Source organism: Sceloporus occidentalis, unplaced genomic scaffold (assembly GCF_023333645.1).
Source record: "Sceloporus occidentalis isolate IW3139 unplaced genomic scaffold, rSceOcc1.0.p SCAF_1, whole genome shotgun sequence".
NCBI lineage: Eukaryota > Metazoa > Chordata > Lepidosauria > Squamata > Phrynosomatidae > Sceloporus > Sceloporus occidentalis.
This window is the reverse complement of record NW_028316981.1, coordinates 125,695,431-125,719,322: the sequence shown is the minus strand read 5'-3', so window position 1 is coordinate 125,719,322 and position 23,892 is coordinate 125,695,431. Positions and strand designations below refer to the sequence as shown.

Below are 23,892 nucleotides of genomic sequence, written 5' to 3'. Positions count from 1 at the left end.
AAGGGGGGGAGGGATAAAGTATTTTTAATTGTTTTATTTTATATTTTACTGTTGTTAACCGCCCGGATTGGTTTGCCACAGGGCGGTATATAAATAAATATTATTATTATTATATTATTATTATTATAAGAAGATCTACCTTTTTTTATCAAACACATGGAGATGAGCCCTAAAGTTCAGGGGTTATTGAAAAAAATGGATAATGAAAAACTAGGTCAGCATGGGTTATTGAATTTACTGTATATGTTGGACTCATTTTCCTTCCATGCATATTTCCTAATTCATGTCAATACTAAATTAATTTTCAATAAGAATTAGACATTTTCATGTGGTTTATGCCTGTCTTTACGTTTAGCTATAAAAAGGGGAAGAATTGCATGTGTGTATTATGTGTTATTATGTGCCTTCAAGTCATGCAAATTTAAGGCAAACCTATCACAGGGTTTTTGTAGCATGATTTGCTCAGAGAGGGTTTGCCATTGCCTTCCTCTCAGGCTGAGAGTGTGTGAATTTCTCAAGATTACTCAGTGGCTGGGTGGGAATTCGAACCCTCATTTTCCAGTGTCCTAGTCCAACACTCATACTTCCACACTGGCTGTCTAGTATTAACTAGCTTTTAATGTGACAAACTTTTCCAACTATATCTATTATTTCTTTTTAGTCTTACCTTATGGTAAGTGACAAGTCTCGAGATGCAGCTGCAGTCTTGGTCTCCAAGTAAGTATTTTTCTTTCTGATACTGATAAAAAAGTATGTTTATTTTATTAATTTTATTAGATACATTTAAGTCTTCCCACTCATTCCGGTGGGTACCCAAGGTGACATGCCAAATAGATAAAGCAATAGCAGATGACACAATAACAATAATTGAACTGTTATTCATCTTTAAGTTATCATGACCCAGAGCTATTTAGGGTTTTATTGCAGCCAGCAGTTGTATAAGAATTTGGATTTGGATGACCTGTATTATGTGCACATGGCCACAGTCTAGCCACTTTCTTTTGAATTGTCTGTAGTTTGGGAGGGTTTTCAAGGTCAATCCCGCATAGATTGTGTTAACATAATCTAAATGATTACTAGAACTTGCCCTTTTCATTCCGAAAAGAATATATTGCAGTTTAGGCCTATTATATGGATAAGTGAGACTTACAACAAAATATAGCAGTGTACTCTCATTTCCTATGAGGAGTGCTTTTGCTTTTTGTCATTTAATTATACCTTGCTTTTCTATCAGTGAAGAGCCCAAAGTGACTTGTTCTGAGTGTCTGCTCTGAGCCATCTAAGATACTAGTAAACTATAAGGCCCATTCACTCCTCTCCCCATTTCTGTTTATGTTTTCCAATTGACACTCAACAGTTCTATAGCTTCTGCAGGTCACTATCATGCTCAGTTCATGTTTGATTGTTAATCTTCCACCCTTTAAAGCTTTCTAAATTCAAGCATGCTAGTATCTCCCTCTTTTTCTTAGTGCCACCGTTTTGACCAATCCTTTCAGCACTTAACCATCTGAATTCAGTGTTACACAGAATGATTTAACATCAAGATTAAACTGAGACCTTTTACTGTCATAATAGTTTAATGGACCTGTAAATTAATTCATTCTCTTATTTCATGTCAGAAAGTGATAGTTACAATACCACGGGTTGATTTCTGAAAATATGCTCTGATTTATTGGGACTATTTCTCTTTTAATAGCCCAAATGTGTGAAATGATAGAACAATTTGTTTTTGGACTGGAAGGACCCTTTATATTAATGTGTGAGCACAGTTTATTAGTGAAATGTAAGGGTCCTTTACATTAATGTGTGAGCACACTCAAATGATACCCATGGTTTTAGGTACGTTGTTGTTTGCATGCTTTCGAGTCATTTCTGACATATGGTGACCCTAAGCCAAACCTATAATAGGATTTTCTTGGCAAAATTTGTTCAGAGAAGGTTTGCCATTGCATTCCCTTGAGGCTGAGAGCATATGACTTGCCCAAGGTCACCCAGTGGGTTTCATGCCTGAGCTGGTAATTAAACCCTGGTTTCTTCAATCATAGTCCAACACTCAAATCACTACACCATGCTGGCTCTGTACTGCTCCAACAGTGAATGAATGCAGTGGTTCCATTTCCCCCATCCCTGCAGATTAGTTTGTCTTGTGGGGTTATTACAAATGCATTATTTATGGCAATTTTATTCTTATCACACATACATTTGTTATAGTTGTACAATGACAACTGTCTAAGTTAAGAATTAGCAGTGTTATCAGTATCTTTCATATAACGTGAAAATATTTTAAGAACGTGACTATGAAGCATCCCTAGCAAATTGGTCTTAACGATTTCATGGAACCTATGTTATATGGCATTAAGTAGGAAATTATCCCTCCCTCCACTCCTGTGATAGCTTTACTTTAGGTTTGCCATATACTAGAAGTATCTAGTGACCTCTAGTGGAAATTCTAGGAAGTCTGTGCAAGCTAGCTCATATATTGATTTGGCTTGGTTCAACGGTTTGATTATTTTCCGTTTTGTGTATAATTATATTTCTTTTTAAAAAAAATTATGAAATATGTTAGCAATAAAGGTATGAATCACTTTCACTGTGCCAGTCTATGCTGGTCTTGGTGAGTAGGAAGTGGGAAACATATATTTTCTTTGATAAGATGGAACAGGGTAGTGCTTTGTTTGTGCCAGTGCCACTTTGGCAGAACAATGGAAGCTATCATGTGCTCCTATCATTTTTGTGCTTCCTTTTTATCATTCTAGATATTTGTACATTTTTCTAGCAACTCTTGAAGACAAAACTGGTCTCTTTTCTTCCACATGACCCAATTCCTTGGTTTGTTGCCAGCTTTTTGAATATTATAAGGACAAAGAATCCAGAACACTACACCTTGCCTATAATACAGTGCTGAAAAATAGTGATTAAGTTGTACTTGAATGTATTTCCATTCTACTTTCCCTACCCACAGATTTCAAGACATTTTGAGTATACAGTGTGACAGTTGAGATTTCTGGGTTATGACCTTCTTTAGAAAAGACAGAAATAAAGAGCTGAGAGCTGGAATGTTCTCAGCCAAAATATGTTGGAAAGCATCCATTGGACAGTTGCCTTTGGGAACAGAAACCAGTTTGGCTAACAGGAAGAATGAGTTACTGATTGAATTGCTCTGAATAGGTAACTTGCAGTATGTTTTCCCCCTTGAAATAGGTTTATAACCCGCCCTGATGTCAAACAAAAAAGAATGGCAGACTTCCTGGACTGGACCCTTTCAACATTGTCTAAGTCTTCTTTTCAGACGATGGAAGGGGCTATTGTAATGGATGGCATGCTTCAAGCTCTGGTAAACAGTGGTATTACTTTCAAAGATAATCCTATTTCTTCTTTTAAATGATGTTGCTGGCAGAAACTCAGTAGTGGCATTTAGTTACCTTTCCATCCCTTAAGCTTGGCGTCATTTATACGTACAACTGTAGGAAATTACATGTGGCTTCCTGATGTAATATGAAATAAAACTAATCTTCTATTAATAGTTGAGTACCAGGAAGGATTTTAGCAAAGGCAAATTCTTTCATTTTAAAATTTTTCTTTTCTTTGTAATTACAGTGGGCCCTTGCTTTTATGCGGGGGATCTGTTCTGTATCCCCCCACGTAAAGTGAATTCTGTGCATGCTCAAGCCCCATGTAGATGAATGGGGAGTGCACCACGGGTGTGCACGCCATTCATCAAATGGGGCTACCTGTCCGCATGACCTGAAGTCCACATATGGGGTGGGCCAACTATATTAAATATACCGAAGCTTTGTTTCACAGTCTTGAATACGTTATTCTCAGAAGAATAATGGCATTTGGTGATTTTTTTCCAATGTGAATAATTCTGTGACATAACCAATAGAGCCTAAAAGACTTTCTGTTCTTCCTTGGTCATTTCATGGACACTATTAATTGCCCTTTTGAACAATATGAAATTTAAATTACAGCCCAGCTGAAGCAAATGTTCTGACTCCTAAGACCAACTCTTAAGACTTGCCTCTCTCTCATTGTTACTGTCCTCCACTCATGTGTCCAGCTTTGGAAGTTCTGTGTTATTGTTAATTGCCCTCAAATTGACCTCAGCATATGACGACACTGTGAATGAGACATCTTGAAGATTCCCTGTCCTCAACTGCTCTGTTCAGACCCTGCAGGCTCAGGTCCATGGCCCCCTGATCCAATCTAACCATCTCGTTTGTGGTCTTCCTCTCTTTTTATATCCATCTACATTGTCTTTTCCAGTGATTCATTCCTTCTCATGACATGGCCAAAGTATGACAGCCTCAAGTTAGTCATTCCAGCTTCCAGGAGAGTTTGGGCTTGACCTGTTCTAGGAGCCATTTGTTTGTCTTTTTGCTGTCCATGGTATCCTCAGCACTCTTCTCCAGCACCACATCTCAAATGAATTGATTTTCTTTTTATCAGCTTTCTTCATTGTCCAGCTCCCATATGGATACATGACGTTGCGGAATATAATGGCTTGAACTATCGTCACTTTACTGTTAAGATGATATCTTTTCACTTTAGATCTTTTCCTGTTCTTCTGTAGTTGTCCTTCCCAGTCAGTCTCTTTCTTATTTCCTGACTGCAGTCTCAGTTCTGGTAATACTCTATCCAAGGTATGGAAACTCTTTGACTGTTTCAATTTTCTTGTTATCTAGGCTGAATTTTAGGCTTATTAAACTGTTGCTACTGTTAATCACAGTCAAGTCAATCTTAACTCTTGGCTACCCTATGGATGAGACATTTCCAAGACTCCCTATCCTCCACTGCCCTGTTTAATTCCTGTAAGTTCATACCTGTGACCTCTTTAATAGAGTCCATCCATCTAGCAAGCTGTCTTTCTCTCTTTCTACTTCTCTCCACCTTTCCCAGCATTATTGTTTTTTCCAATGAGTCATGCCTTCTCATGATGTGGCCAAAGTACAGCAGCCTCAGTTTAATAATTTTGGCTTCCAAGGAGATTTCAGGCTTGATGTGTTCTAGGACTCATTTGTTTGTCTTTTTGGCTACCCTCAATATCCTCAGCACTCTTTTCCAGTACCACATCTCAAATGAATTGATTTTCCTCCTATCTGCCTTCTTAACTGTCCAGCTCTCATATCCATACATGGTAACAGGAATACAATAGCTTGTATGACTCTAACTTTGATGCTCAGTTTTATATCTTTGCTCTTTAGGATCTTTTCTAGTTCCTTCATAGCTGCCCTCCCCATTCTTAATCTTCTGATTTCCTGACTGCAGTCCCCATTGTGATCAGTGTTTGATCCAAGGTATGGGAAATCCTGCACTATTTCTATTTCCTCATTGTTTAGGTAGAATTTGTGTAGATCCTCTGTGGTCATTATTTTTGTTTTCTTTAGCAGTAAGCCTTCCTTTTCAGTTTTTTCCTTGATTTTCCTTAGTAGTAGTTTTACATCTGTGATGTTTTTTGTTAGCAGTATGGCGTTATCTGCATATCTTAGGCGGGATACAGACCGCCCAAAAAGGGCGGTCTGCCGCCACCTCCATTTCCACTGGCAGGAAGCCTCAGCCTCCGAACGGCGAGGCTTCCCGTCGGCGGAAAAATAAGCCGCAAAAAGCGGCTTCTTTTTGCAGCGTGAAAGTGACGCTGCAGTGTGCTGTTGGCACACTTCCGACATCACCTGGGGGCCGCGACGTGCGCCCATGTGAACAGGGCACTGCCATTTTGTACATACTCCGTACGTACTAGAGTTGCGGGCTTCTAAAAGAGACGCCCCCAGGCAACCCTAGTACGTACGGAGTATGTACTTGGGTCCCTGTTTGTTCAGGGCCTGTGATTGTTGATATTCTTTCCTTCTACTTTCACTTCATCTTCTGTGTCCAGGCCTGCTCTTTATAGAATATTTTCTGCATATAAATTGAGCAGACAGGGTGAAAGGATCCAGCCTTGCCTGACCCCTTTGCCAGTTGGGAACCATTCTGTTTCTCTTGTGTTTTGATCCAGCAGTACCCTTTTGGAAAACTGTAGTTTCCCATTAATCCATATTGGGAAACTATGGTTTTGTTGCTTCTTACAAACTATCATCTGAACTTTATATATATATTGCAACACGCTTGTCAAATTGGGCAGGTTTTATGTCTCACACACCCACTCCACACAGCCATTCTGCATATGTCCTAATTTTGTTCCTTAGTCTGTGTGGAATTTCTAGTGGAAAGGAGTTACAAAAATGAGGTGAGATGAAAAGCTTTACATTCATCCAGCCTCTTGTTCATTATTACAACTGCTGCCCTCAAGTTGAATGTTTTGTTTTCTGCAAAGAAACAAACAACAGACATTCAGTTTCATCGGTGAAAGTAAAGATTTGCATTTATGAACAGTCCTGGAGTCAGATCCAATAATGTGAGAACTATTTATTTCCCCACAGTTGGGAAAAATGCAGCTCTGCACATCTTTGCATCTACTGGTACCTGTCCACTCCCTCAATGATTTTTTTCCCTTTGAAACAGGGAGAATTGTGTTCCCAGAAGCCTTTAAGAATTCATATTTAGAACAAGTCACATGACTGTGTGTCTTATTTTAAGGTTTCTTTGATGTGGGAAGTGGATTTATAATCACTTCTGATTTGAGTGGGAGGGGATTGCATATAGTGGGTCCTGCAGAGAGGGTCAAAGTGGGCTCTGGCCTTGCCAAAATTGCCTGCTCCTAATTTACTTTCCTTTAACTGCCTACCTAAGTTTCATTTCTTGGGAACACCTAAGTATTACGCTTGTGAAGATTCACATGATTTCGCAATTAGTAGTTGAAAAATATGATGTTTCTTAAAATTCTTGCTTAAAGCAATAAAAAAAGAGAAGTACTTGATTTCTGTTTTGTAAGAATTAAGGGTTAAATGTCTTTCTCATTTGCTAGACAAAAGCTGCTAGTACGTGAAGAAACATGTAGGATGAATATTACTTTAATGTTAGTCATAAGTCCTTTAATTGTGGTTTTATTCCACCTGTTATTACTGTGTGTTAAGCGAAACAGGTGAAAACCTAACAAGTTGAATCGAAACTAGAATGAGATATAATTTTCTTAAAAGCAGGAACCGACATCTGTTTCTTGTGCATATTTCTTCCCTTTATGGAATGGTACAAATACTGAGTATCTTCATTGAAATGTCTTCTTGGTTGTTTCTCTTTGCTGTTGACAGGCCATTTAGTTTCTTGATGCTTATGTTGCTTAATGATTTTTTTTCCTATTATGTTGAAAGGTTAAGTTGTGAATGGCAGACAAATAATATTATAGCCACAATCTGTGAATATTTTTAGAATTTATATTTGTATAAATGCACTGAATCTGATTTAATCAAGCAGCGTTTATATACCTCAGAATAATTCTCCCCTTTACTGTGAATAACAATTTAATTACTAGATAGCATTTATTTATTTAAGATGCTTACATACTGTCCAACTGGCAGAATGTTCTTGGATCATATGAACAGTATTTTTGAATGAAGCTCCCCTCTCCAAATGATCTAATTTTTAAGAATAATCAGTTATTTCATTTTGCCATGCCCTAGTGTTTGTAGTTTTGTGATGCTAGTAGGTTAGAAAGAGATCCATAGTTTGAGATGGAAATATAAAATTCAGCTCTCAGTGTTCCTTTGTCCTGGTCTTTTATGGGTTTTCTCTTCCCACATGCAACAGGATTGATACCTGATCCTGGCCTGCCTGGGGGAATATATACTAAAGCAAACACTCTCCAATTTCCTCTGGTTCCCTCCTTTTAATTGCAGCATAAAGCACTCTAAGCATGGCATATCTGCAGAGAATAAAGAAAGCAAGATTGGAGCAAGGAACGTGAATACATATAGGAATAGATAACCTGATGCTCTTCAGATGTTTTGACCTGCTTTCAGCCTGGCCAATGATTATGGGAGTTATGGACCAAATCAGCTGGAGGGGGCTAGGTTTTACACCTCTGGTATATGGTCTGATAGAGAAAGGATAGGAAGGATTGGAAGAAAGGGAATAGCTAGTATTCTCATTCCTTGCCATCCTCTGAGGCTGAGAGGGTGTCACTTACTCAAGGCAACCCAGTGGGTTTTCATGGCTGAGACTGGATTCAGACCTTGATCTCCCAGAGTCATAGTCCAATGCTCAAACCACTGCACCATATGTAATAGTATTATGCATTCTCTTGAATTATTTGAGAAGATCTAATCACCTAGGTTATTATTTAGGAAGTAATTTTATACTGAAGTGCTTCATGCTTAATTGTACATGGAACTGCCTTCCTTATCCTGATGCCCTTAGATGTGTTGGATTACAAACACCATGATTCCTCAAGCTGCTTCTTTGGGATTATTAGAGTTGCATTCCAGCACAATTGTTTGCATGTACCATTTTGGGGAAATCTGTTTGATCTTGTTTCTGTCCTCACAGAATCTGTATATGTGAAGGTATACGAATCTTGGTTGTGTAAACTCCACCCATTACACCTCATGGCATAGAAAATAATGTTTTCAATGGAGATTATGTAGTTGATTGCTGGATCTTCATTCTCTTGCAGATTCTATTATGTAGAAGCCACTAGAAAAGCAGGTTCTACTTCATGAGATCTGGGGAGTCATGCTTTGAAACAGATACAGGAACTCCCAGTGTAATTACAGGCTTATCAACTTATGGAGGAAGTGGCTCCTGAATGTGCAGCCCCCAAGACCCTGTCTGCTCCACTTCCATAATGTGTTGAAGTTTGTCAGGAAGGGAAAAATGTGAGCAAGAAACAGATTCTGAAGAAAGCAACAGTTCTGAACCATTGCTTTTTAAATCTGTCAGGGCAAACTGGTATGCAACTATATAATTCGTTGTTTAATGCATAGTGGTTAACTCTGGCAGTTCTTGTTGAAACATGTGTTGCATATTACACAACCCCACTTATAGGCTTGTTCTGCTGCACCTGTTGATAGTGCACCTGTTGTGAAATGATGTATTGCTAACAGGGAGCATGACATGATTCCTTTTAGATACAATTCTGAAGTATGGCAGTTGTAATTAAAAAGCAGCGTTGGATGCAGTGGGTATGCTCCATATATCTATTGAATATATCTAAATTAAACATTTACAAATGGCTGGTTGCTTGGTACCAGTGGAGGGTATCCATTCAATGTAAATACTGTCTATTAAAATGGATTTTCCTTAAGACTGCAGGGTGGGACAAATGGGTTAAATTCAACATCTGTGCCTCGTCTGCCCTGTCAGTTATCCCTTCTCCAATGGATGCTGTTTTCATTTGAAGAAAATATTGCATACCACATACTTTTTTAGGTTTTTAAATTCTGGTTTATAAGTAGATATTCATCTGTGCATGTTGGCTTATGAATAAATTAAAATAGCATTAAAATAAAACTGAACTGGTGGCAGAAGCCCAACCATTTTTTAATAACTGTAAGAAACATCTATTTGAGAACTCTGTAATATAAACTCTACAGGCCAGCAGGTTTACTTTTAAACCTGCTGCTCTGTAAACCAGAAATGTTTTGTTAGCCCTGCAGGGCGTAGCACATCAGGTTCTTGCGTGACAGCAATGTCCTCATCTTGGAGTAGCCTGGGGCATAGAAACTTATTAAGTTGTGTTTAATTTCTTTTATAAGAGATACAGTATACAAATATGAGTAATGACTTTGAAATAAATCATCCTAGCCAGTCAGGTAGTGAAACTGAGTACCCTAGTGACTACTTCTATTTGTCTCTTAAGCAAAGGGCATTTTCCCGAGAGCTCCCCAAATTTTTAAGTATTGTTTGGCAATGTTTCTGCTCCCTGGTAGATATTGCCCCAGGTAAGAAATAATTCTGCTATATATTCTTTACTCTCAGTGCACAAAAACCATAGGTGTAGCTCCAAGTGTTGCCAATGTTCTTTAACTGTCATGGATAATTGTGAAAAGTTTTTAACATATTTCAAATATCAGGCTTTCAAGACACATTGATCTGATGTTTTGTTGCCTGCTTTGATATGTAATTAACAAGTCTATTAATTAGATGGCTGCAGGTTGAGCTTCCAAGTTGTTTCCTTTTCTCCTCCTGGTTTCTTCTGCTATTTGGAAGAGAGAGAGGAAGATTGGGCACCCTTCCTTTCTCCCACCTTTCCCTTCTCATTTAACCCCAGGCTGTTTCCAAGGTTGGATTACAGTCTGGGTTTTCAGCTGGGTTTAGTTTTAGTTGATTCAACAATGTGTGAAGCAGGGGTAGGCAACCTGCGGCCCGCGGGCCGGATGTGGCCCGGCAAGGCCTTGGGACCGGCCCCAGCCCGGTCCTGCCGCCGATTGCCGCCGGGGCCTTTGGCCTCTTGCACGCAGGGTCAGTTGTCTATAGAAGCCTCAGAAACATGCATTTATATTAACATTTTTTAAAAAATCAGCAAATTTTTTCGTGTGTCCTCCGCTTTTTTTAAAAAAAGTGCCCACCATTTGAAAATTTTGTCCTACATTTGTCCCGGTTTATTTATTTATTTAAATTTTTTTTTAAAAAAAATATTTAATTATTTATTTTTTGGCTTCGGCCCCCCAGTTGTCTGAGGGGCAGCAACCCGGCCCCTGGCTCAAAAAGGTTGCCTACCCCTGGTGTGAAGTGATAAATTCCTCATTTGTTTGTGCATTTAGATTAGGAATACAGGAAGCTGCATCTTTCTTAGTCAAACATTTTGGCCCATCTAGCTCAGTACTGACTATTTTCCTGGTAGCAGTTCTCCGGGGCTTCAGACAGGGGTCCCTCCATGGCATAGCTGGAATTGGGTTTGAGGCACCATGGGCCAAGGAGCTCTGCTTGCAGAAAATACTTGCTTTCGGCTTGACTCCTTATCCAGAAGTTTCTGATCCCACATTGTCCCTGAGGGCCTGCAGACCAACCAGAAGAGTCAGAGGAGGACCCAGCCTGTTGGGGGGCAATTGGCTTACAGATTGTAAACCGCTTAGAGAGTGCTGAGTTCATTGATGAGTAGTATAGAAATGTAAATGTTGTTGTTATTGCTGTTTATGGCACTTCAGAGAAGAGGAAATGAGTTGAAATAGCCCTTTCTTTCTGTTCAGAATTCTGGAGTTGCAAACTATATATTGTAATAGATCCTGGTGGCAGTTTAATACCTTTATGTAAACTACCACCACACTCCTCCATTTAAATAAAACACCAGAAGGCTAGGATGCTTTAGAAGAAAGAGGAGGGGGGGGGGGGGGAGGAAAAGAAAATTTGAGCGTTTCAGGATTCTAATGATAGCTAGGCCCTAGCAGCTGCATGCAAGCTGCACAATATATGTTCCTTGTCCAAAAATGGTTATAGGTTTATTCTTTTTGTGACTCATGCTATTTTGTGACCACCTGATATTTCTTATCCTTTGGTGTACTTTTAGAAAGCAAGGTGGGCTTATGATCCTGGAGCAAGCACATTGCATATCTGACCACTGAGGGGTGCTGAAGTGCAATCAGCTGCACTCTTTTCTATTTTCCCTTAAGGTTGGGCATATCCCTTTGCTCACATTTTATTAGAGCCAGAGGGTAACTGCAAATTCTTGTCTGTTTGGCAGTAAGAAGTGCCTGCTGCCAAGCAGTCATGCCATCCTTAATAGTGATGATTTGTATAGCTTGGGGAAGACGTTCCAGAGGTAATGCTGATTCTGACATCTTACAAAGGCAAAGCCTAAGTGGGTTATGCAGACAATTAGGAGGTGTGTCTGGTTCTTCCCTGATTACTAAGAAACTAGTTTTTGTTTGTACCTTGCACCATGTTATTTCAAAAGCAACAAAACCAGATCTGACACTTCTGTTGCTAGGATACACCAATCATTTTCTCTAATTTGGAGGTGGTATAATTATTTAAAGGAGAGGTAGCTGCATTCCTCTCAACAGGTTGGTTAGTTTGGTGCATATTATGCGTTCCCATTAATATTGAAAGAACATGGTGTAACTTAGGAATGCCAAAGACATACAATAGATAACTTGCTTACTCTCAGCATGATCTGCTGCACACCTTTAAAGTTTCTAAAGATAAGAGAAGGCAAACACATTACTGACTTTTAAATTAAAAATGGATTCTTTCCATTTAGGAGTTTGGACACCCCTTGTTGCTTCAGGAGAAGGATAATCTGAAAACATCCCTTGCTTAGCTTTGTTTTTTTTTTTATTTATACTTTAAAATAGTTGTGGCCCTTCAGAAGTTTTTGGGCTCTGTAATCCTTCACCATTGGCTATACTGTACTGAGGGCCCCAATTTGGTCACTCCTACTTTAAAATTTAGTTGTAGTATCTTATGAAACAGCAGAAAAAATGAAAAATTCCTTTTGATTTGCATTTCCATTTCCCATTCCAGTTTATTATTTTAAAGAACCAATCCATGGCTGTTCACAATTGGGCATAATAATTTTGACATATTATTATTTAATACATTTGAGTGTGTGTGTATATAAATAAATTGGCTGTGATTGCACATTCAGAAAGTTTTTGTAAACTTAGGTAAATAAATATGTAATGTACATTCATTGGACAGAATTGGCAAAACCACCTCTGAGTATTCTTTGCTTAAGAAAACCCTATGAAATTCATGGGGTCATAAGAGGATTAAAAGAACGTGTAGAGGTAATCTCAGAACCACTGTCAATAATATTTGAGAATTCCTGGAGAACAGGAGAAGTCCCAGCAGACTGGGGGAGGGTGGATACTGTCCCAATCTTCAAAAAGGGTTTGTAATTGGTTGACTAATTGAACTCAAAGGATGCTCACCAATTCTTCCTCTTCATCTTGGAGAGAAGTGATCAGTGGGGTGCCACAGAGTTCTCCCCTGGGCCCAAAGGTGTTCAGCATCTTGTATCAATGGAATAGTGGATCATCTTGGATCATGGAATAGTGGGTCTGCTTATCAAATTTGCAGTTTACACCAAATTAGGAGGGGAAGCTAATATCCCAGAGGACATGATCAGAATTCAAAATGACCTTAACAGATTGGAGAATTGAATTATGCCAAATTTAACAAAATGATTTTCAACAAGGCAAAATATAGAGTAAAAGGTCTGAAAACCTTGCCCAATGAGGAGCAACTTGGGGAGATGAGTGTGTTTAACCTGAAGAAGAGACAGTTAAGAAAGAAAGTTAAGAGGTGATATGATAGCCATCTTTAAATATTGGAAAGGATGTCATACTGAAGATGGATCAAGCTTGTTTTCTGCTGCTCCAGAGGCTAGGACACAGAGTATTGGATTCAAACTATATAAAAAGATATTTCACCTAAACATTAGGAAGAATTTCCTGATGGCAAGAGCTGTTCAGCAGTGGAACACACTCCCTTGGAGTGTGGTGGAGTCTCCTCCTTTGGAGGTTTTTAAACAGAGGCTGGATGGCCATCTGTGTCAGGAATATTTTGATTGTGTATTCGTGCAAGGAAGGGGGTTGGACTGGATAGCCCTTGTGACTTTTCCCAACATTACAATTCTATGAGTCAAAAGGTTACTTGAAGATACACACACACACGCAACTCAATGAGCCATAGAGCTGGAGCAGATGGGCAGGAAAAAGCAGCTCGATTGAAACCCTGCTGTCCACATGGCCCTCCCCTAAGGTGGGCCAAATACACACTGCCTGACCACATTCTTTTCCATTCATGCTTTATTGTTGTTAATTCCCCCCAAAAAACTTTGTAGTTAATTATGGAAGTACAGCCTAATATCTTGCATTTATTTTGAGAAAGAACCAAAAAACAAAAAAACTTCCAAGTGTTTTATAGTCTTTGTCTTAACAGCAGTCTTGTGGATTTGAACAAAACACTGGAAGGGTAAAGCAAATTTAGTACAGTGGACCCTTGTTGTATGTTGGGGTTTGGTTCCAAGATCCCCCCGTGTAAAACAAAATCCGTGTATGCTCAAGTCCCATTAAATATAATGACATAACAAAATGGTGTCCCTTATAAAAAGTGGAAAATCAAGCTTTGATATTTGAAATTTGTACTTTTTTTGAACATTTTCAAACCGTGTATGCTTGAATCCATGTATAAAACAATCCATGTATAAGAAGGGCCAACTGTAATTTAGGGGCCTGAACAGACAGGCCAAAATAAAGCTGCTTTGGGTCACTTTGGAGGTATGCTGTTTAAATGACACCAGGGACGTAGCCAAAGGGGGGGGGGTTCTTGGCGTCCGGACCCCCCCTTCCATTAGAAAATTGAATGGTGTGTGCTGCTGCACTGCCGCATCCAAGCCCCATTATAATGGTGGCACTTAGTCTGGACCCCCCCCCCTTCCTAAAATCCTAGGTATGTCCCTGATGACACACACATCTTAAGAGGCCAGAAGCTGCACCAAAACTGTGTTCCAGTCCTTAGGACTGGAGTGTGGCTTTGGCATAGCTTCTCGCCTCTTAGGACGCATGCATCATTTAAACACCATACCTCCAAAGTGACCCGAAGCAGCTTTATTTTGGCCTGTCTGTTCGGGCCCTTAGGTAGCAAATTTATGACAGAAGTGACATTTGTGTGTTAGTCTTATTAGTTTGCAATGACTAGGGGAACATGTGTGGGATGGTTTCTTCCTCTTTTCTTGTTCTTTCCTTTCCCATTGTTTTTAATGGCGAATAAATTAGCTGCAGACTGGTATAGATAGACCAAAAGGGTTTCAATAGAGGCAAGGACACACTACAGTAGCACTGTGTTTTGGAGCCTACCACCTTTACAGCAGACATGTAATTCAGGGATTTTGGCAGGGCTGCACTGAGCTTTGGGCTGACACTATGCCAGGGGCGCTGGGGGCCTCTGAAGCCTTCCCACTGGCCAGAGTCTGGCCCCGGGGCATCCTCCGGCTAGCCCTGGTAGGGTAATGTTAATAATGCTCTGGGAGGCCCTGAATCTCTGCCATGTTTCCCCCAGCCTTGGTTGCTGGCAACACCATCAATGAGCGAGGGACACACACTGCCCTTGGGGACAATGGCAGCTATGCCTAATGGTGGCGTGGCCACATGCATGCGCCGCCATTGGGGACAACATGGGATTGCTGTCCACGGATGCTCAAATCTGCAGATAGTAAGTCTGAAGATACCAAGGGCCAACTGTATTTCAGAGGAAGGAATTGGCAAAACTACTACTGTGCATCCATGTGTGCACAAAAACAAATGGGCTATTCGTAGACTGTATTGGAAACTCCTGAAGAGCCCGATTTCTAGTCTAGAGGCCACTATGCATATTGTTGCCATAAATAAAGGAATGTGGAACATAGTCCTACTTTCCTTAGATGATCTTCCTGACACCAATATATTGTCTGTCAAAGTGGTTTATATACACTGACATCCTAAAAAGTATCGCTTTAAACTTTTCTCACTGATTTTTGTGGCAGACAAAAACACTGTGTAGAAGGTAGTGCCAGTCTGGTGCGACCCCCATTCCGGGCGAAAGTCCCGCCCGCGTCCTCCCTCTTTGGTTGGGAGGCGAGGAAGGGGCGGGACTTTCAACTGCCTACAAGCCCCAGCGGGCTTTGCAGCCAGATGTCCCACCCCTTCCCAGCCTCCCAACCAATCAGGGAGGCCACCGGGGAAGAAGGGGCGGGACTTCTGGTCGCAAAGGCCACTGGGGCTTGTAGTCCCGGCCCTCTCGCCTTCTCCTCACGGGTGCCTTCGAGGGCACCCGCGGGGAGAAGGTGAGGGGAAGAGGCGACCCCGGCGGGGAAAAAGGGAGGAGGGGAAGGCAGGGGGGAATCCCAACCTGGCGACCCCCAGGTTGGGAACCCCTGTCCTAAAACAATATTACCAGTATCCTATTATAGTTCTCTGTTGCTCTCTTGATTTCAATATTTCTTTCTGACACAAATGTACTTGGAATTTAGCAGCCTACTTTGTTAGGGAAGAATTAAGCCTTTTAAAGATCTTCTGCAACTAGTGCACATTTTATTCAAAACCATAAACCAGTCCTAATGTGCTGTGTTCTTCATACCTTGTAATGCAGTGTTCATTAAAGCTGTGTTTAAGATCATGAAATGCAGTTCATTAAAATCTAAAACAAAACAGGTGCATAGCCTCAGGGAGTTTTTGTTGCATTTACACCATCGCTGAAATTACTTAAGTCTGTAAATAGGTGTTGCATATGTGGAAATATTTCTAGGGCTGGGCTATGTTCCTTTAACTCTAACTCCTGGCCATATTTATCTGGAAGGCTTCCTTCCTACTGGAGTGACAAGACACAAAATTGAAATGAGTGCTTGGTTTGAAGTGTGACTGAGTGTTTAAATGAGTAAGAATTAAATACCACTTGTGGATATATATATTTTTTGGTATAGCTCTGGTAATTCCTCTTTTAACTGAATAAAGTCTAGGCTTACTAAATGAAATTTAAGAAATTGTCACTGAGGCTTCAAACACTGACTTTAGCAACTGTACTTCACAATATGGAGTGCTCTCTCAGGAACAGAGGTGTGGGACAACTTTGCAGAAGAGGATCTGATCACCACCTCCTGCCTTTTAGAGGTGGGTGGCGTCAGGGTGCAGTCTTGCCACCTGAAATATTTGGACTCTTTACTGAGACACCAGGTGGAGCTTTTCCAGGAACGAGGCTTTGCTTTCTCATATTAAGAATGAAGTGGAGGAGCTAAGCCAGTTGCTGTTAAGCAGCACTTCCAAATGTTCCTGAAAATGCTAGCTGAGAATGGCTGGGATCTCTCCCCTACTCTCTTCTTGACAAGTTGCTTTGCTGTCTCATTCCTTGTGCATAAAAAGGGTAGAGGAGTTCTAGACGTTTTGCCTGAAAGTAATCAGCTTTGTTTTTCTGAGAAAAAAAAAAAGGCTGAGGACAGGAAATGACATCCCAGCTTTCTCTGATTACTAACTGGGAGACTCCTCTCCTGGCTAGGAGGGATGGTGGACTTCCCTCAGCTGTGTGTCCCTCTCTACCTTCAGCGCTGTTTGTACACACATCTGCACGTGCAGCACATGCACACACAAACACTTTTTTAATCAGCAATGGGCACAAAAATTATCTTGCCACTGTTATAATAATAGCTATATGGCTTGAGTCCAGGCTATTTGGCAGACCATATCTCCCTGTATGAGCTGGCCCAGACTCTGAGATGATCAGGAGAGGCCATTCTCTGAGTCCCACCACTATCAGAAGCATGGTTGGTGAGGACACGAGAGAGGGCCTTCTCCATAGCTGCCCCTAGACTCTGCAACTCACTTCTCAGAGAGATCAGAATGGTCTCCTCTTTTTTGTCCTCCTGCTGGCAGGCAGTAATGTAAAACAAATAGTTTTTAATGAATGGGCATTGGTGTTGTATTGTTTTAAAGTGTTTTAAACCCCTTTATCTTTTTAAACTGTATGTTGTTCTTTTAATGTGTAATCTGTTTTAATATTGTAATAATTTACAGTGGGACCTTGTTATCTATGGGCTTGCCTTCTGCAAATTTAAACATCCATAGACAGCAAGCCCCATTGTCCTCAATGGCAGAGCATGGCAGCAGACATGCTAGTGGGCTTATGCGTGTTGTGCTGCCATTAGGGACAATGGGACTTGAGGTCCCACGTTTTTGGGTATCTGTGGGGGGAGGATGGATCCCCACAGATACTAAGGTCAGATTGTAATTCACTTTTGTATGTTTTTAATTGTTTTTTAATATTATAAGCCATTCTGAGTCCCAGTTTTGGGAAAGGGGCAGTAAGTAAGTAAGTAAGTAAGTAAATAAATAAATAAATAAATGTAAATGCTCATTTTTGTGTTATACTGAGTGACACATAAATCAGCCTTCCTGATTTGATGATGGTTATGTTTGAGCAATTGCTTTGAGAAAATTGTGGGATGATCTCTTCCATCTTTTCTAGTCTTTTTAATGTTTGTTGTATGAATATAATGTCTCTGGGATCATGTGATTTCACATGTATATATGTGTATATGGAAGAAGGGAGGTGTTGTTGTTGTTGTCGTCGTTGTTAATTGTTTAACATTACAAGGCCAGTTTATATTGCAAATTACTATATCCTACATACATACAAATTATAACTACCATCAGCCTAAGATTCCAGATAGCAGCCATGATTATTATTTTTGATTCTAGTTGATGCATGTTGGGCAAGATTATTGGGTATACCTAGAGGCACGTAGTTTTTGGTTGGACATTGTCTAATGTATCTTGTAGCCTCACAATTAAGAGACTTATATTTAATGATGTGATTAAAATGTAAAACAAGAGGAGATTGTTGAATAACTTAAATAATAAGAATGTGGGCTAAGATTACATCTTGCCCCTCAGCAGTGGGGAATAAAAAGAATCAAAACATTAAGATTCTATTTTTGGTGTTTGCATTGATAACATAAACATCTGTATGCTGTTGCAAAGAATTTCATTTACCAGTTTTTTTCTAAATTACCAAGCATTATTTTCTTGGTAAAGAGTACTTGCCTAGGGAGTTGTGCCTTCTTATGATATGGCCAAAGTACGACAGCCTAAGTTTAATCATCTTGGCTTCTAGGAACAATTCAGGCTTGATTTGCTCTATGACCCATGTATTTGTCTTGTTAGCAGTCCACAGTACTCATAGAACTTTTTTTCAGCAACCTGTTTCAAATTAGTTGATTTCCCCCCCTATCAGCTTTTTTCACTGTCCAGCTTTCACAACCATTGAAATTGGAAATATGATGACATGCACAATTCTAACTTTAGTATTCAGTGATATATCTTGACACTTCAGGTTCTTGTCTAGTTCCTTCATAATACCCTTAATTTTAATATCCAAGGGCCATGTGAAATAGCAGCCTTAGCTGCCCACCAGAAACACAAAAGTGGTGGAGTCAGCCTGACTACCTGTGAGAGAGACTTCAATAGTTGAAGTACTGCCACAGAGAAGGTCCTGTCATTTTTACCCACCAGGCTGGCCTCATGGGGTAGTAGGACATGCAACAGTGTATCTAAAGACCTCAAATTTCAAGAAGACTAGAACATGGAAGGATAGTTATGAAAGAATTAGACAAGAACCTCTCTGGCTGTTTTACCTGTGTGTAGTTTTTAAATTATCTTAAAAGTCATTTTAGATTTGTTTTAAATGTTTTGGTCGATGTATTGAATTTTATTTGTTGCAAATCACTACAGGGGCCCTTGTGAGTTGGAGAGATGATAGATAAATGCTTCTGCTGCCGTCAGGATGGTTCCTGTGTTGGGATCTTAAAATGCCAGCATGGTTTGCCTATATAGTTTTCCTTCTCCCTTCACTTTTATGTGTGTGAGATGCTGTACAAAGATTGCAGTAGGGTAGTGAAGTTATCTGTAACAGTAGAAAGAGAGTGGTTATAAGACTTAGACATTCCCTTTGAGCCATTCTGAATTGTAAGCATATGGCTGTTCATCCAGTAAGAGGTCAGCCAAAGGCTGATAGGTCAGGAAGTCTTCCAGGATATAATCTGTATCTGTAGTGCTATTAAACAGATCATTTAGCAATAATGAGGAGGTGGGCAAGACAAGGAATTTGAGTCATGACAACTAGAGCCAAGCACAAGGACGGAGGCCCTAAAATTGTGTGTGTGTGTATGGCGGTGTGGAGTATATATATATATAATATTATGCCAACTTATTTCAAGTGCAGAGCTGTTCTGAAAGGAAATACAGTAATTCAGAATAAATGTTGCACATTCATGAAAGGCAGTCTAGGTGCCTTGCATTCTGGGATCCTATTTTTTGAATGAAATTTGTATGTATAAAAGGAACAAATCAAGATTGAAGTCTTGCTAGAAACCAAAATGACTGAGCTGAGCCTATCATATTTTGGTTGTATCTTGAGACAAAATAATACATTGTAAAAGATGATAAAGCTGGGAAAAGTTGAAGGACAGTAGGAAAATAAAAATAAAATAAAATTATAGATGGATTGATTCAATTGAAGAAGCCACGGTCCAGAGTTTTTGAGCAGGACTATTAATAGTAAGATTTCTTGGAGGTCTTAATAAGTTTAAGTGCACTTGATGGCAAATAACAAATTGCTTCCGAGAATTCTGATGATACCCTGAAAATTTGGACTGTGTCTGCTTTTTCCTTCAAAAAAATCCCCCCCCCCAAAAAAAAAGCACAATAAATGAGAACAGTTTACTAACTGTGCTGTGTTAGTTCATTAAATGGGTAGTAGACCTAGTAAAAATATATGGATCTTGGTAATCAAAAACAACTATGAAGGTATTAGAATATCCTATAAGGCAAAGAAACTCGTCTGTTTTGAATCATTTTGGTATTGTTTGGGATGTTTGATTGAATCCTGATGGCTAAATACAGAAATCCTTCACAGTTCTGAAAGGTCCTACAATCCTTTGGGGCAGATATATATCCCATAATCCTCTGGGGAGACTTATGGAGGCTGTATTGCTCTGATAGAAGTCTTTACTGGATCTGGCTGTGGTTGGACACCATTCCATAGAATGGAATGTATTAAGATAAATATCTGAACTAACAAAAGTAAATGCGACTACACGTGCTTACTTCATTGTTACTTCATTGTGGTTTAAGAATCTTTTTGATAAATGTTTCAGTCAGGTTTCCCTTATTTAAAACTAACAGGAACACTAAGGAATACATGTCTAGCCTTTCCAAATTATGTTGCTCCCATCAGGATTCAGTAGGAGATGTGAAGTCTTTGGGCACAATCTACTGTATTTTCTGGCATATAAGACTACTATTTAATCCAGGAAAATCTCAAAAGTCGGGGGTTGTCTTATATGCCGGGTGTCATATTATAGGGCAGGTGCTGAAACTTCCGAGCTGGATTGGAGAATCTGCGGTCGCCGCATATGGTGGGGGGAGCTCAAAAACGGCCATGGCTGCATCCCCGCCATATGTGGCGATCATATGAAAGCAGCTACCGCTCTGATAGTCTTGGAGACAGGGAGGGCTGGGCAGGCAGAAAGAGCTGACCAGTCCAAGCAGGCTTTGTATACAACAAGGTTTCCTGCTAAGAACCTGCATGTCATAAGTATTTGAATTTAAATTATCATATTGAAATCAAATCTGATGTTTTTTAAATTTTTATTTGGTGTGCGTTGGAAGAGGAGTAGTCTTATACGGTGAGAACATCCCAAACTCTATATTTTGACTGGAAAAGTTGGGGGGTCATCTTATATGCCCAGTCGTCTTATACGCCGGAAAATACAGTAGATAATGTTTGACACTTTCAGGCATTTCTTCTTTAATTTATTATGATAGTTTTTTTTTTTTACTTTTTAAACATTTTCTTATTGAGAAGATGGCTCAGTTTTTAAAATGTCTAATTAGTCTCTTCCTCTCTTTTCCATCCACCAGTAATAGCTGCATTTTATATTTTTTAACAATGCGGGATCAACCTTTGTTTTTTGGCCCAAACAAACTTTTGTCCACAAGGTATCATCCCAACATCTAGAAGAGCCTAATTTGAATGTCTGCTGCCTTCTCCCACATTGCATCTTAAGACTGTAACTAAATGTAAATTACATTGATCCAACATGAGTAAGTTCCCCTCCGCTTCCCTCTCCTTGTTTTCTTTACCACTTAGCCTGATGAAAGTTTCTGAAGAAATCAAAAGCTTGCACAATATGTTGCTTGGCTGAATAAATAATTTAGCTTTAATTGAAATTTTCAAACTGGAAATTGTGACACAGGGTTGGGGCACACACTGGTAAAGAGCAGCTAGAGGCGATTGGACTGTGACCACATGGCCTGCTCCTGAAGTGGGCTGCTGCTACGGTCCGAAACTGTTGCCACTAGGATCTGGATTATATCCTCTCCATTTTGATCTGGTCCAAAGGACTGGATTGAAGTGCTAGAGTGGCTTCTGGCCACCTTGGGGGTGTGCTTCATTTGAATGCTATGCCTCCAAAGTGGCCAGAAGCTGCCTGATTTGGCCCATGCGTTTTGGGTCTAAGAAGGTTAAAGACATCAAGATTAGAAAAAAAAATGAGCTAACCAATTTTAATATTTTGCTACAAAAATAAAATCTGGAAAAACAGGAATCTTGGGATTTGTTTCAAAAGCCTTTGATATGGTAATGTTGCATATTTATGCACCCTGGATTTTAAGAGAGCTGATTTCACTATCTTAAGGAAATTCCAAGTGAGGTTCCCAGAAATGAGAAGAGAATTCACGGTGAGTGGAAAATTCTTAAAGAAAAAAGAACAATCACAAATTATTCCTGTGAAAAAGAAAAATAGGCGGCACCTAAGGAAACCAGGGTGGTTATAGGAAGAGTATAGTCATATAGATGTAAATCACAAGGATTAATAAAAATAAAACTGCCAAGCCTTAAAGGGAAAATGTCAGAAGAGCTAAAGCTTGGGATAGTGCACTTAGATTTGTAAGAGATTTTTAAAAACAACAAAAAAGGGCCATGTAGCTTTGGTGGGATGGAGAATATAGAGAACTCTTGGTGAGTGACAGTTGGAAAGTTGAAATAGTCAAATTCTGTTTTTCTTCAGTGTTCTCCTACAAAAGAAACTGCTTTTGATCTTGCAAAAGTGGATCAAAGAGTCAGATAGATGAGTGGCTTGGAGTGGCCTCTGGCTGCTCCAGCCGCAGTTGGCCTCTGATTGGCCTGGGTCACCACAGTCCCAAAGCTGGCTGCTACCGCAGCCCTAAATGAACCACTGGCAAGGACTGGCTTTTTGGCGTTCCTTTTGTGGGCGACTTCAAGATGTCTTAGGTGGCCCTGGGGCATGCATCATCTGCATACTATGCCCCCAAAGCGGCACGAAGCTGATGCTTTTTGCCCATCTGTTTCAGGTCCAAATTATGGAGGGAGGGAGTTATAGCCAAAGATAACAGAGGTATGGGTCCACCTAACTGTCAATAAATCTAAGTCTTTGGGCCAGATGAGTTGCAAAATACTAACTCCTTAATGATATGTTCAATCCCAGAAATGCTATTTATAAATTTAATTTTTCTTTTCAGAGAATGGGTGAAATGTTGGGAAGCTGGAGGCAGTCAGAAGTTGTCAAAATGCGAAAAGCAAGATTCTGGTGATAATCTGACCTGACACTGGTAGCTAGAACAGTTTTAGAGCATTTTATTAAGGACTTAGTATTTTGAGTATTCATAAAAAAAATGTAACAATTACAAGCAACAGTATCTTATCATGCAGGGGTGGCCAGGTTGACTATAAAACAAAATCGAAAGCAAACATTATTTTGCTATCTTTATTAGAGCAATCAAAAGGCAGCAAATACATCACACAAACTTCTTCATTAGGCAAAGAAGACAGAAGAGTAATTATGAATCTGACAGGATGGGGAACTGGGCCAAAAAGAATTATAAAAAAGATAAATGTAAACTTCTGTATCTAGAATAGGAAAACCAAATGGATGACACTTGACTTGAGAGCTGTATATGCAAGAAATAAAAGAGTTTAATACTGTATGTATTAGCACTACAGCGTGGAGGCAAGAAAAGTTAATACATTTCTTGGCTGCAGCAACAAGTAGAACATCCAGATCATGGTATTCTTTGGTTAGACCTGACTTGGAGTACTGTGCTAAGTTATGGATTCTACAATATAAGAAGGAGGTCAGGAAAAGGGAATTTATCTAGTAGAGGGCAAAACAGATTATGAAAGTTCTAGAAATAAAGTTACGTGGAGGAATGTGGAAGGAGCTGTGTATGTTTAGCTTGGAGAAGAGGTGAATAAGACCCAGCAGCTTTCTTTACGTTTTTAAAGACAGTTTGATGGAATGAATACGCTTTCTTGTTTCACCAGATACGTTCTCTTGTTTCACCCAATAAACATGTTCAAATTATGGGAAAGGGGATTTTGATCAACTATTAGGACGAAGTTACTGATGGTCAGAGTGTTTTGATAATGGAACAGTCCTTGGAAGGGGGTGAACCCAGTTGTCACATATTGGCATACTTTCTTTCCCATTAACTAAAAGTTCAAGTAAATAACCTTTAGTGTTGTTTGGGA

At 39.7% G+C, this 23,892-nt stretch overlaps 1 protein-coding gene across 4 annotated transcripts in view; it reads left to right on the top strand.

The window, feature by feature from the left end:
* Positions 1 to 23,892, top strand: part of LOC149322093 (tubulin-specific chaperone D-like) — a 174,061-nt gene that overhangs the window by 11,056 nt on the left and 139,113 nt on the right. For all 4 annotated transcript variants that reach the window (XM_089534330.1, XM_089534340.1, XM_089534350.1 and 1 more), the window contains exons 8-9: positions 662 to 717; positions 3,202 to 3,334. In XM_089534330.1, coding sequence (XP_089390456.1) covers positions 662 to 717; positions 3,202 to 3,334 — 189 coding nt within the window. The remainder of the gene's footprint in view (positions 1 to 661; positions 718 to 3,201; positions 3,335 to 23,892) is intronic.